Genomic DNA, 14,165 nt, shown 5'->3' with positions numbered 1-14,165 from the left:
CTGACATGCAAACAATTGTCTTCTTGGGCATGTGCTTCTAGGATGCAGTTATCTGCATCTGCATTTGGCGGTCCTTAAATGGTCACCCCATGGATTTTGGGTGACACACAGATTTGGAAGAGTTTCCAAGAGGAGCGGATGTTTATTCTGACATCCTTCACCCGGGTCTCTTGTTATATTCTCCAACATGGCAGCAGCTGTGGAGAATAAATTGAGCAGGACCAGGCCATTGTAATCATTGTGGTATTTGTTAAGCACTTACTATGTCCCAAGCCCTGCATTAAGTGCTGGGTTGGATACAAGATCATCTGGTCCCACATAGAGCTCACAGTCTGTAGGAGGGAAAACAGGGATTGAATCCCCATTTTGCAGAAGAGGAAACTGAGGCACAGAGCAGTGAAGTGACTTGCCCAAGATATACAAGTAGCATGGGCCTGGGAGTCAGAAGGACCTGTGTTTTCTATTCCCGGCTCTGCTGCTTGTCTGCTCTGTGACTTGGGGCCAGTCACTTCACTTCTCTGTACCTCAGTTACTTCACCTGTAAAATGGGGATTGATTGTGAGCCCCTTGTGGGATAGGGACTGTGTCCAACCTAATTAGCTTGTATCTACCCCAGCGCTTAGTACAGTGACTAGCACAAAGTAAGGGCTTAACATACCATTAAAAAAAAATACAAGTGGCGGGGCTGGGATTAGAACCCAGGTCCTCTGACTCCCAGCTTGGGCTCTTTCCACTAGACATCGTTGCTAGCTTTACCCCCTTGGTGATGGGGAAAGTGTCAGGCAGGGCAGTATCTCCAGCTCTGAGACAGCCAGCCCTGGCATCATGAATTGTTATCGTGATAGTAACCGTGGTACGTGTTAAACGCTTAATAACGTGCCCGTCACTCTACTGAGCACCGAGGTAAGAGAAGTAGCATGGCCGAGTGGATAGAGCATGGGCCTGGGAGTCAGAAGGACCTGGGTTCTACTCCCGGCTCTCCCACTTGTCTGCTGTGTGACCTTGGTCAAGTCTTTACTTTCCTTCTCTGGACCTCAGTTCCTTCATCTGTAAAATGAGGATTAAGACTGTGAGTCCTATGTAGGATAGGGATTGTATCCAACCTGATTAGCTTGTATCTACCCCAGCGCTTAGAACAGTGCCTGGAACATAGTAAGTGCATAACAGATACCACAAAAAGAAAAAAAAAGAGGCTGGACACAGTTCTTGATCCACATGAGGCTCACCGTTCTAGTAGGGAGGGAGAACAGGCATTAAATTCCCTTTTTGCCGATGAGGAGACTGAGGCGCAGTGAAATTAAGTGACTCGCGTAAGGTCTCGTGACAAGTGAGTAGTTTCAGAACCCTGATGAACCTTTCAGGGCAAGCAGGTGTACTAAGCAGTTTTCAAAGTCCAAATCGGAGGGTGTGAAATGCCGTCTTAAGGTCTGTGTGAGCCACCTATTCAGGTCTTGGTTCTTCTACTTCCAGCACTTTTCCTGAACGTGATGGGCCACAAAGGTCATATCCGGGAGTGGGCATTCATTCCGGGAGCGTGCAGTTGACGGTCCCCTTCAGAAGCCAACCCAGGAGTAGCCTGGCTAGAATCTTGCCAGCAGTGGAGAGGCATGAGATGTCTCCATAATTGCTGTGGTCGCATCTTTCCCCTTTCTTCCTGAAGACGGTCGTGACGGCAGCCCCTCTGAGATCCCGTGGCACCTCCTCACGGGGATCCATAGGTTGAGGCGGAGTTTGTGCAAGTGTCTGGGGCAGGGTGCGGGGGGGTCCCTTCCATGCTCGTAGCTCTCTGCACGTTCATTATCAGGTCCAGGCGCTTTTCCATTTTTCATGGCTCTGCGGCAGCGAATTCCTCAACAGTCGGGTCAGGTGCCATTTCTTGGCACGCCGGAAGGCCTTCTCTATTTTCGAAGGCCCCTCGGATTTACCGAAGAAGCAGCGTGCCTCAGTGGATCGAGCACGGGCCTGGGAGTCAGAAGGACCTGGGTTCTAATCCCGGCTCTATGCCTCAGTTTCCTTGTTTGTAAAATGGAAATGCCTTTCTACTTCACAGGGATGTTGTATGGACAATTAGAGAAGTAATGTAAAAACTCTTTGCTGTGCAGATTCAAGGTGGTGGTGTTATCGAATCGTAATTATGATCGAAAGGGACGTGGTACAAACGATTGAGTGAATTGGACAGTTCCTTTCAATAGAAGCATGGGAAGCAGCACGGCCTAGTGGAAAGAGAAAGGGGCTGGGAGTCAGAGGACCTGGAATCCCGCCTCTGCCACTTGTCTGCTGGGTGACCTTGGGGAAATCACTTCATTTCTCTGGGCCTCAGTTACCTCATCTGTAAAATGGGGATTAAGACTGTGAGCCCCCCATGAGGGGCATGGACTGTGTCCAACCCCATGAACTTGTATCTTCCCCAGCGCTTAATACAGTCCCTGACCCATAGTAAGCGCTTAACAAGTACCATTAAAAAAACAGCAGTAGAGTTCATTTTTGGTATGAAAATGATGCCTCTTGCCAGGAGACCACACCTACGTGTGAATGTTTTGGAGACCGAATCTCTTGAGCCTGTTGTCATTTCAGTAAATCTTGGCACTTGTGCTTGTTTGAGCTGGGCGATCTGTGTTTTCTGTAAAAACCTCCCATCTGGAGTCTGCTGAGATGCTTCGGTGGGCTACCGGCTCACTGGACCAGAGAGCGCTGACATTCCATTTCACTGTTGAGGCGAGACTTCCAGGGCTTCAGGTTGGGGTAGTGAGACGACTGAGGGGAATCGTAGAAATCAGAAGAAAAGGGAGCAGGAGTCCCTGGTGTGGCAGCCACACTGGAATGGCAGGAAAATGGTATTTCCCAGCTGAGGTGTTTGGGCTAGTGTCTTTGACTAGTGTGTATGTCGCTCCTCCACTGTAGTCTACCTTATATCTCCTGGGTGCTTAGTAAATGCTACTGGTTTATTATTATTATTAGTAGTAGTAGTATATCAAGCACTGTTTTAAGTCCGGGGGTAGATCTAAGTTAATCAGGTCAGGCAGTCCCTGTCCCACTTGGGACTCACAGTCTAAGTAGGAGAAAAAACAGGTATCGAATCCCTATTTTACAGTTGAGGCAACTGAGGCCCAGAGAAGTGAAGTGACTTGCCCGAGGTCACACAGCAGGCATGTGGCAGAGCCGGGATTAGAACCCGGGTCCTCTGACTCCCATGCTCTTCACTCTAGTTCATGCCGGTCCTCATGCTGGCAACGGTACCCGTGTACTCCCACTTCACATAAATCTGTAATTTATTCATATCTGCAATTTATATTTACACCTGTCTCCCCCTTTCGACTGTCAGCTTGTTGTGGGCAGGGAATGTGTCTGTTCATTGTTATACTCTTCCAAATGCTTAGTACAGTGCTCTGCACACAGTAAGCACTCAAATAAGATTGAATTGAATGAATGAATAAATGGGTCCATCTGGTGAGTGGCTCGTCAGAAGAGGGAATGTCATTTTTGAACTTGTGGTGTTCTTTGCGGTCCTGTTATTGATTTCACTAATTTCAGCGGCCGCCTAACCTCTTGCAAACATCCTGGCCCGAGTTTGCCTATTTTCCTGTTTCTTGGCTCCGCAGCCCTGAAGTCTAATAGGTTTTGCAGGTAGAGCTTAGAAAGGATCGCAGGGCAGAAATCAAAGATGAGCAGAACGGGGGTGTCCAGTTTGAAAAGCAATCTGTGAAGCAAATGCTGGGGCCAAAAATACACTGTGACTCTTTACTTGAAACTTTGGCTTGTCTAAACTGTTTTGGGTTCAGGTTGTGTTTCTGATTGGAGTGATTTTATGCTCTTTTGACCTTGTGCCATGTGTGATCTCCTTGCTGAGTGAGTTCAAGCTTCAGACGTTTTTGTAGCTAAGGGAATTTGCTTGTACCCTCAGATCTCCTACGGCACCGGGAGGCAGGGGGCAGTTACAGTCCTGCTGAACCCCTTATTCGGGGCAACTCACTCTGTGGCACCTGTGCTGTGGCCGAAGCTGAATGCGGTTGCACAACTGTACCTTTTGATGTTGCATCGTGTTCTCTTTGGATAGACCCGCCCTCAACTCTACTGCCTCCATCCCTTTGCTGTGCTCGGGGTCTGAAACGCCCTCTCCCTGGCCAAATGTGACAGGCCATCGCTCTCCCTGTATTCAGGGCCCTTCTAAAATCCCACCTCCTCCAGAAAGCCTGCCCCGGGCGAACGTCCAACCCCTCGAGCCATATCAGCTTTTTTGTCAGTTGCTTCTTCCAGTTTGTAAATGGAATAATACCCAAATTCAATTTCAGATGTGCTTGTCGATTCATATCAAACCAAACGGCTCACCGGTTTCCCTTTGTTTCCCCTACTCCCTCCCTTTTGCGGCACCTCTCCCCTTTAAGCACTTGATATTCATCCATCCCACCCTCAGCCCCACAGCATAAATCCGTGATTGATTTGAACGTCTGTCTCCCTCTCTAGACTGTAAGCTCCTGGCGGGCAGGGAACATGTCTTCCAACTCTGTTGTACTCTTCCAAGTGCTCGGCATAGTACTCTATTCATAGTAAGTCCTCAATAAATGCCATTGATTGATTTAAACATGAACATTATGGGGGCTGTTCACGCGCCTTTTAAAGTTTAGAAATTCGGGAAGCTCCTCCTAAAAATAATAATTGTGAATTCCTCAGGGCACAAGTTTTATGAGACTAAAGATTTTTGTTTTTCCTAAAATGCGTTCTTCCCCGCGCCCCCATAAAACCTAAAGATGACAGGGCTATGTGGGATTTAGAACATTTTAAATGCCTTTTCTTAAAGCTTAACTTTTTATTCGAATGTCTCAAAATAAAATTTTCCTCAGCACATAGCCTTCTAGTACAAACAGTTTGGAGATTTACAGAGTCTGTTTGAGAAACTGAAGCTCTGTTTAGAATATTTTGTACTGCGCAGTCCGATGGGAAAGGACGAACTGGAGAGGCTGTGTAATCTAGTGGAAGAACATTGCCTGGGAGTCGGGAGACCTGGGTTCTGGCCGCAGTTTGGCCACTGGCCTGCTGGGTGATCTCAGGCAGGTCACCTAATCACTGCGCCTTGATTTCCTCATCTGTAAAATAGGGAGACTAATACCTGCCTTTCCTTATCTCTCAGGGGTGTTGTGAGGGTAAAGTGGACGCAGGAGTATCACATGATACAATTAGGTTATGTTCTTTGAAGGTGTGGTTGTATTGCAAATGGTTGTATCGTGGGGTACGTTGTCCCGTAGACTTACATGTTAATGAATTAGGATCGGTTTCAAACCCAAACCCAATAGGGTAGAACTGCAAGTAAGTGAAAATGGCACTCGTCGGGCCTTACTCACCTCCTCTCCTCAGGCCCCTCCCCTCGCCCCCCCCTCCTTGTTCTCCACCCTTCTGGGGAGCCTTGTCAGCTCTCCCTTCCTGCGCCTCCAAATTTGCTCCCTGGTCCCCCATCCTCCTCTTGCACCAAACAGTATTTATTCTCTTCTAACTGGAATTTTAATCACAGGAGCAGCTGCTGGCTCTCTCCCCTGGCTCCTCCCTCCTTCTCCAGATCCCAGCCATGATGGTGGGGAATGAGGACAGGGACAGGCTGGGGGATCGGGCCGGGCAAGGGATGGAGGCTAAGGAAGAGACCACCCCTCCCCCCCACTCCCCCGTCACCCTGGTTACACTGCCTTTTCTGTTCTGGAGGGGGGGGGGACCTGGGAGGAAGCTCCCGAGCTCTCTGTGGTGACAAAATCAGACGGTCTTTTGCTCTCAGTCCAATAAGAAGAGAGTTGTTAAAGGCCAGGAATTACTTTGCTTGTCTTCAAACAGGGATACTAGACATCAGCAGGCTTAGCTCTATGCTCTCTTTGTTCTCAGCGGCAACATCAGAGCAGATCAATAACTAGTCGCCTGCATCATGCTGATTCTGGTCGTACGTGTGGAAGAAATCTGGACAGTGGTCTTGCTCTAAGACCATTTGATTTGATTTTTCAATTTGGTTTGTCAGGTGCCTCGTAATTCTAGCATTTTAGTCGAATCCCTTCTCTAGTCTTTTTGTGCATTTTTAAGGCGTTTGAAGAGGATGCAGTCTGCTCTGGAAAAGATGTATAAATTTGCAGCAGTGCCTTACGTGTCTGCTTTTTACCCCAAATTTAAGAATCCCAAATCTCCCAAACCTGACCATCACATTCTTGGATCCTGAGATGGGCTCAGAGTCCAACACATCTAGAGAAGTGTTGACTTTCCCCTCATTATCTTGGACGATTTCTGAGAGATTTCCTGACAAAGTTTGGAGTGGGTTACAGTAAAATGTCACGTCTTGAAATACTTTGGGTGGGGATTTTTTGTTTATTTATTTATTTTGTAGGGGATTGGTAAGGCATCATACCTCACTCAGTTTTTGCCCTTTCAGCCAGATGGGATAACAACAATAATAATTGTGTTATTTGTTGGGTGCTTACTATGTGCCAGACACTGTACTAAGCACTGGGATAGATGCAAGATAATCGGGTTGGACACAGTCACTGTCCCACTTAGGGCTCCCAGTCTCCCCATTTTACAGATGAGGAAACTGAGACTCAGAGAAGTTAAGTAACTTGCTGGAGGTCACACAGCAGGCAAGTGGCTGAGCGGGGATTAGAATGCAGGTGCTTTCGACTCACAGGCCTGTGCTCGATCCATTAGGCCATGCTGCTGTAAGAGCGCCTTGTCTTAAGTATCCAACTGTGCCGACAGTCAAGCGGTGATATTTATAGAGAGCTTACTGGGTGCAGAGCAGTGTACTAAGCACTTGGGAAAGTACAGTACAATAGAGCTGCCCACAAGGAGCTTAAAAATCTAGTGGGGTACCACAGACATGGAAATATTTCCCTCCTCTGCCTACCTCTTACCTCCAGTGAAGTCGCTGAAAGATTTCTTATGCTGCCTTAGTAATGCTCATTAAATCCAGGTTGTCATGACTAATTTCTGACTGTGTTTTAGCCCTGTACTAGGCGTTAAGAATCATTTGCTTTCAAATTTTGGGGAAATATTGGGCCGAAGAAAAGGAACTTAAATAGTTGGGGTGTAAGCCTTTCCCATTTGGACAGGCTTTTACATCCATGATTTGGCAGTAAACTCACACCACCTCTGTGTTAGGATTCGTCAGGGTAATTCCCCTTCTGGTCTTATTACTCCAGACTTTTAGGCTTCACTAAAGAGGAGGTTTTCAAGGGAAATCTGTGTAGCAGGACATTGATCTCTAACAGATTTAGAGGTATGCTATTTCTGATCATTTCTCGAGAGGCATTTTATTATAACATATTAATATTTCTCTCTCCCCTCCCTCCTTCCATTCAAAATGAGAAGTTGACAGCTATGCTTGTGAGGGCAATTTAGATTCCCTTGGGGCAGGGCTGGTACATCTTCAGTTGAGCCTCTAAACTTTTAAAGGTCCTGCCTGAGAGGGAGAGATCATTTCTCCTGGTTTTTCTTTAACTGAAGAGGATTGGGGTTTGATCTTGGCTGTAATTCATACCCACAGCTGACCCAGACCCAACTATTCAGTCGTATTTATTGAACACTTACTGTGTGCAGAGCACTGTACTAAGCGCTTGGGAGAGTACAATACAACAAGAAACAGACATATTCCCTGCCCACAAGGAGCTTACAGACTAGAGGGAAACAGATGACCCAACCCAATCAATTTATAGTATTTATTGAGCACCAACACCGTGCAGAGTGTTTTACGAAGCCCTGGAGAAACTGGAATAGAATTAGGAGACGAGATCCCTGCAAGCAAGGATTTTTACAATCCAGCGGAGGAGGCAGACACTAGGATAAATTGCAGATCTGCTACAGGGGATTGTGAGTATTTAAGTGTTTAGTTGGCACGGGAGGCCTGAAGTAGCAGTTAGGGGATATAGAGTGGGGAAATGAGAACTTAATTAGGGAAGGCCGCCCAGAGGAGAGGTGATTTCAGAAGGGCTTTAAAGATGGGCAAACAGTGGTCTGTCGGATATGAAGGCGGAGGGAGCAAGCAGGAGTGTGTGTGGCGGGAGAGATGAGAAAAAGGCACAGTGAGTAGGTTCGCTTGAGAGGAACAGTGCGCGAGCTGGGGCATCCTGAGAGAAGAGCTTAGAGAAGTAGGAAGGAGGGAGAGCTGATTGAGTGCCTTAAAACCAGTAGTCACAGAGAGCGGTCTCAGGGGAGTGAACGGGGTGGAAGGCAATCGGAGGAGAAGAAATGGAAACAGCTGGTGGAGACAACCCGTTCAAAGAATGTGGACAGAAATGATAGGAAGTTGCTGCAGGTACCCACAGATCTGCCCATCTTTAGAGCCCATGGCTAAGAATTGTCATTTGTGTTTGAATCTGTGGCCTTTGGCAGCATAGTGAAGTGGATAGAGCACGGGCCTGGGAATCAGAAGGTCATGGGTTCTAAGCGCTGCTCCACCACTTGTCTGCTGTGTGATCTTGGGCGAGTCACTTCACTTCTCTGGGCCTCAGTTACCCCTGTAAAATGGGGATTGAGCCTGAGACTGTGAGCCCCTCGGCAGGTAGGGACTGTGTCCAACCCGATTTGCTCTCACGTTAATCCAAGCACTTATCCTATCCCTCCCCAATTACTGTATTCATTCATTGTCGTATTTATTGAACACTTTCTGTGTGTGGCGCACTGTACTAAGCGCTTGGGAGAGTGTGAGGCAACAGTAAACAGGTACATTCCCTGTCTACAATGAGCTTACAGTCTGTATCAGTGTCCGTGCTGACCTCCCAGCCTCCTATCTCTTTCTCCACTCCAGTCCGTACTTCACTCTGCTGCCCAGGTCATTATTCTACAGAAATGTTCACTCCATGTCCGCCCCACAAGAACCTCCAGTGGTTGCCCACCACCTCTGCATCAAAGAGAAGCTCCTTTCCTTCGGCTTTTAAGCGCTCAGTATAACAGAGTTGGTCGATACGTTCCCTCCCCACAACGAGCTTAGAGTCTAGAGTCTCTCCAGTCACCACATGTCCGTCCAATGCAGCAGGGCTTCATCCCACCCCAGGCTTTATCTTTCTATCTTCTCCTCTTCCATGGTAGCCAGCCCCTAGAGTGATGCCAGTTTAATTTTCCCCTTGCACATGGAAATCCCATTGGGTTAAAAAAAATAGCAAATCCATTCAGTTTCATGGGTTTTCACCACACAATTTGGCTAGACCGTCATTGGGGGATTAGGGGACATGTGTCCCATCAAGGTGAGCCTGTTTGGGCACAGCGTGACGTGGTGTTGGCGCATGGGCAGGCGGCGACAGGACGGGTGAGTACTACAGCACTGGTTTTCCTGAGTTTGGCGAGAGCACAAGTCTCACGTTTTAGGAGGACTGGATAGAGCATCATTCAGTCTCACTTCTAAGTGCAGCGTTGCGTTTTGACCTATTTCAGTGGAATTACATGCAGAGAAAATGGAAGCATGTGCTTTTCCTCTCTTCCCCTAACCTCCCCTTCGCCCCAGAGCCGTCATTAGGATCGTCGGAGGGCCCGGTACTGTCGCAGTTCAGAGGTTCAACTCCAGGTTATATCGTGAATTACGAGAACCTGATTATATTAAGCAGTAACCTAATCGCTCCCCATGAGTCAGGAGGTCGGCGGGGTATAGCCTTGCCAAGTGATCAGCCAAGTCCGATTGCCCTTTTAAGTACTCATCTGTCAAACTTCCTTTTCAGAAAACATGCTTTGAATTGCCACCGGATGAAGCCTGCTCTCTTCAGTGTGCTGTGTGAGATCAAGGAAAAGACAGGTATGTTTGATCTTCTTGAAGACATGTCCAGGATTCTCCTGTTGTGCTTGGATAAGCGCAAATTCCACTCACTCTCTATTCCCGGGTGTGCCTTCCAGCCTGGCCCGAAGCAAACCCTTCCAGAGGTGGGGAATTTTCCATGGCTTATCTGAGACAGGGTTGGCGTAGAGTCAGTGACTGGGGGATGGGGGGAATGGGGTGTGTATATGTGTGTGTGTCGGCGGGGGATGCAGAAAAATGTTGGCTAGCAGGCTTAGCTTGATTGAGAGGCTTGACCGGTTAGGATGAACAGGTTTTGACTTTTACCTGAATATTGTGCTTGGTCCATTTTATGGAATTCGACTGATTGGCTATTCTATTAGAGTGAGGCGTGACACGGATATCGGTTAAAGGTAATACAAACTTCTCAGCATCAAGAGTATTTATCGAGTGCCTCCTGTGTGCAGAGCACTGGGCTAAACTCTGGGGAGAGTACACTGGAAGTCAAAGCCCTACTCTTCTACCATGCCCCGGTTCGTCCTCTGGTTTGCTCTCAGACCCTCTGTGTCTTGTTCTCGACTTTCCCACCTCCAACCTCTGGTATGTGCCAGACCACAGACTCTTCCCGTCTTTAAAGCCCTTTTGAAATCACATCTCCTCCAGGGAGCCTTCCCTGGTTAATCCTCCTCCTCTCCTCCGCCCCACAGGCGATATCCCCTCCAACCACCACTTCAGCCCTTCTTTTCCTATTGCCTTCCTACTTAGACTGAGAGACTCATGAGGGGCAGGGACTGGATCCAAACTGATCAGCTTGTACCTAACCCAGCACTCAATACAGTGTTTGGCACATAATAAGTGCTTAACAGAAGCCATAAAATTAAAAATTTAATGGTATCCGCACAACCACCCACAGCACTTTTGTGCGTACTGAAATACTCTACTATTTAAGCACAAACTCATCTGTGCAGTCACCTCTTCTTCCTCTTATCTAGAAATGATTTCAGCATCTCTCTGCTGCTAGACTATATGCTCCTTGAAGGCAGGGATCTTGTTTACTAACTTTATTGTACTCTCCCAAGCCCTTAGCCCAGTGCACTGCATCATGTAAGTGCTCAATAAATACTACTGATGGATTAAGTCGAGGTGCTTAACATTTAATGGGGGAAATGGGCAGACAGATTATTAGCAATGAGTGGGAGACAGGAGAGGAATAGCCGATGATAACCAGTGTGTGGGAAGACGGATAGATGAATAAGTGAGTGAATAAGTAAGTTGAGCATCCCCAGTTTTGTAAAATGAGAGCTATTGTTCTTGCAAAACCTCGTGTTGAGGAGAACTTGCACTGTAGTCCACACCCACTGTAGTACAATGTGCATCCTCACATGCGCAGACGCAGCCCCTTGGTTAAAGGCAGCATGCTGAGCCCCAACAGGAAGAACGTTACCGAATCCCCAAATTGTGTTCCAACCAAAATACGTTTTGAAAACCTGCATTAGGGCAGAACCAGGTGGCCCCGGGTCATTAGCTAGGTGGCAAGTTTGGGGTCGTGGAAATTAGCCGTGGCAGGTTTCCTGTGGGAGATGGGATTTTAGAAGGGCTTATGAAGATGGAGAGTTGTGGTCTGGCAGATATGAAAGGGGGAGGTCACGAGAAAGGGGTTAAAGGTGGGAGGGTCAAGAGCAAAGCCCAGTAAGAAAATTAGCCTGGGATGAACGAAGAGCATTAGCTGGATGGCAGATCTGGAAGGAGGAGAGAGCTGGTGGACAGCTTTGAGCCTTTGACTTTGGATGTGAGGAATATGTGTGAAAGTAATTTTCCTCTTTGTTTTGGGAGAAACTACCTACTTTTCAACTCATTCCAAAATATAGGTCTTTTCCTAATGCCATTTGCTCCTACCACCGGCCTTCCACGAACTTATAGGCTGTGTATGTTTGTCTCAGCACATAAGGTTTTTTGGGTGGTTTTTTTTTTTTTTTGGAATGTTTGGATTACTTTTATTTGGTGTCTTTCCACCTTGGAAGCCTAGATTCTGAACTATTTTATAGCTTGGTTACACCCGATTTCTTCTGAGCATGATTTTCAAATGTCTGATGATCTGTCTATTCCTTATTTAACTTACGGATGTTTTGGCTTCAAGCATTCAAAAGAGAGGCCCCTTAATGTAGCATAAACATTTGGTTCCCTGGGTGACCCAAGCATACAGGTGCCTTTTATAACCATTAAATATGTGTAAAAAATATTTGTCCCCCGTGTCTGTGCTGCCCCAGTGTTCTGTGTATTTGAATGGATAAGCAGTGGTTCTTACTACCGAGTGGGCTAGGTGGAGGAGACCTGGAAGTTATGTTGCCCAAGAAGAAACTAAAAAATTACATCGGCATGATCATGACGTTATTTCTCTCACAAAGCACCTGCTGACTGATTGAAACACTGAGAATATGTTTTTCATTTTTAGCTTCCAGAGAATTAAAACTATTCAGCTGCCGCCTCATCGTTGAGCTGAGGTCAATCAAGGAGGTGAACCTAGAAGGCAAAGGCTATGAGGCTGGTTATCTCAGCCAGAAAGGCGGGGAAGGCTGCTATAAGCCCCTCGGAGGGCAAACCCACTCTCTGGGATCTTGAATATTAGTAACAGAGTGGCCTCGTGGAAAGAGCCCGGGCCTGGGAGTCAGAGGACCTGGATTCTAATCCTGGCTCTGCCAGGAGTTTGCTGTGTGACCTGGGGCAAGTCACTTCACTTCTCTGGGCCTCAGGTGCCTTATTTGCTAAAAGGGGATTCAGTCCCTGTTCTCCCTCCTACTGAGACCGTGAGCCCTAAGTGGGATCTGGTGATCTTGCGTCTACCCCAGTGCTTAGTATAGTGGTTGGTACCTAGCAAGCACTTAACAGTTATTAGTAATGGTTGAGTTTCTCAGGAATGCTATAGATTTTTAACCTTTTGGCTTTGGTCTGTTTCGCAAATAGCCACTCTCCGTGTTCCGAAGGCAAGTAAGAATCTCTCCTAGTGAACATGTGGGTCTTTGCACCTCTGGTAGGAAACTCTCTCATGAATTGGCCCACGAATCGCCTGCTATACTGGTGGTCCACTGTAGTATTTATTAAGCACCTATTGTGGGCAAAGCACTGTACTAAGCACTGGGCAAAAAAAAAAATCTGGGGAGGAATTAGACACGGTCCCTGGCCCCCAAAGGGCTCACAGTCTACGAGTAAGGACCCGGGAGAGGGTTGGCAACAGGCATAGAAAGGAAAGGTGGAAACAAAAAAGAAAGACAAGGAGGAGAATAAATACGATGAGTAATGGAGTGTTTTGGCTTCACCAGTCACCAAAGGCATAGACTAAGCTTTGGTGCTTGAGTCCTTTTAGGGCTTGGAGCAGGGGCTGATGGGAGTTCTGACGGACCGGGGAGGGGGTCGCTTCTCTCGCGTGCGGCAGGCCTTGGAGGTCCAATGTGAGGGGACCGACTGGTGGGCTCCTGCTGCTGCCTGTGTTCGAGACCTTCCCGGGCTGGAGCAGGGACCGATGGGAGGCCCAGTGGCATGGGGGTTGGGGAGGGCAGCGATGGGTAGAGTGTCCGGGCTCTGCATCGGATGCCTGCTTTTGTATCCAGGCCCCAGTTCTGGGCCCTTGGGGGCATATAAGCAAAATCCAGTCATAGCCCAGGTTACAGCCACTCCGTAATACATTCAGCCCAGTGATACCCGCATTATTGTTTGATACCTTACCCCAGGTTAAACCGCCCCACGATCCAACCACCCCAGGGACCCTACTTGTATTTGTTGGCTGCCTTACCCTTTGCAAAAGCTCGACTGCCACGGAGTTTTGGCCGAGCGCCTCGGGTAAGTACACCCCTCCCCACTTCCTCCCCGCCTCCGCTGGGCTGAGATTAAGCGATCAACAGTGACCGGATCCCGGAGGAAGCTCTACCCACAGCTCATCAGGCGTTTCAAACGGACGGCTAAAGAGATCGCCGAACCGGGGAGGCGACTTGATTTAGAAACGGAGGATGCAGACGGTCGCCACTGTGGTAATTACGTCTCCTTCAAAGGGACCGTTGTCCGGCGAGGACTTCGTCCAACTTCAGCAACCCCGGCACATCATTTCTAGTTGCCGAGGCAGATGAAGAAGGAGTTAAGGCCTCTTCCACCCTCGACGACGACTTGGGGATTTAAGAAGTCTGGGGTCGGTGTTTGAGAATACTGTTGAATTTATAAAAAGACGGTAGACGACCCTGATGGAAAGAAGAATTGCGAGGTGTGCAGAGGTTTGCAGAAGGCATTATCCCGCTCCAGAGTTCTTTAAGGAAGGCCAGAAAAAGGTGGCGGTTCAACTGCAATTGGATAAATTCTTCACTAAAATGGAAAAAAGTCTCAGAACGTCAGTGGGACAAGCTGCTACTTCCTCAGTCTCCTGCAAAGACTCATAATCGTTCTACAGCCTCACGTT

General features: G+C 47.9%; 1 protein-coding gene across 3 annotated transcripts in view; it reads left to right on the top strand.

Moving 5' to 3' along the window:
- The window catches only part of LOC103166745 (pre-B-cell leukemia transcription factor 1-like), a 55,037-nt gene that overhangs the window by 3,462 nt on the left and 37,410 nt on the right, over positions 1 to 14,165 (top strand). Inside the window, exons 1-2 of one of the 3 annotated variants that reach the window (XM_029052813.2) lie at positions 9,669 to 9,745; positions 13,450 to 13,558. Coding sequence is in view for 1 of the 3 variants with exons in the window: in XM_029052812.2 (XP_028908645.1) it covers positions 9,672 to 9,745 (74 nt within the window). In the remaining 2 variants the exon portion in view is untranslated. Of the gene's footprint in view, positions 1 to 9,668; positions 9,746 to 13,449; positions 13,559 to 14,165 lie in introns of those variants that run through there. The other 2 variants (XM_029052812.2, XM_029052815.2) reach the window with 2 other exon arrangements.

Source organism: Ornithorhynchus anatinus, chromosome X2, assembly GCF_004115215.2.
Source record: "Ornithorhynchus anatinus isolate Pmale09 chromosome X2, mOrnAna1.pri.v4, whole genome shotgun sequence".
NCBI lineage: Eukaryota > Metazoa > Chordata > Mammalia > Monotremata > Ornithorhynchidae > Ornithorhynchus > Ornithorhynchus anatinus.
Note: the sequence above shows the minus strand (reverse complement) of the source record. Positions and strands in the feature narration are given on the sequence as shown.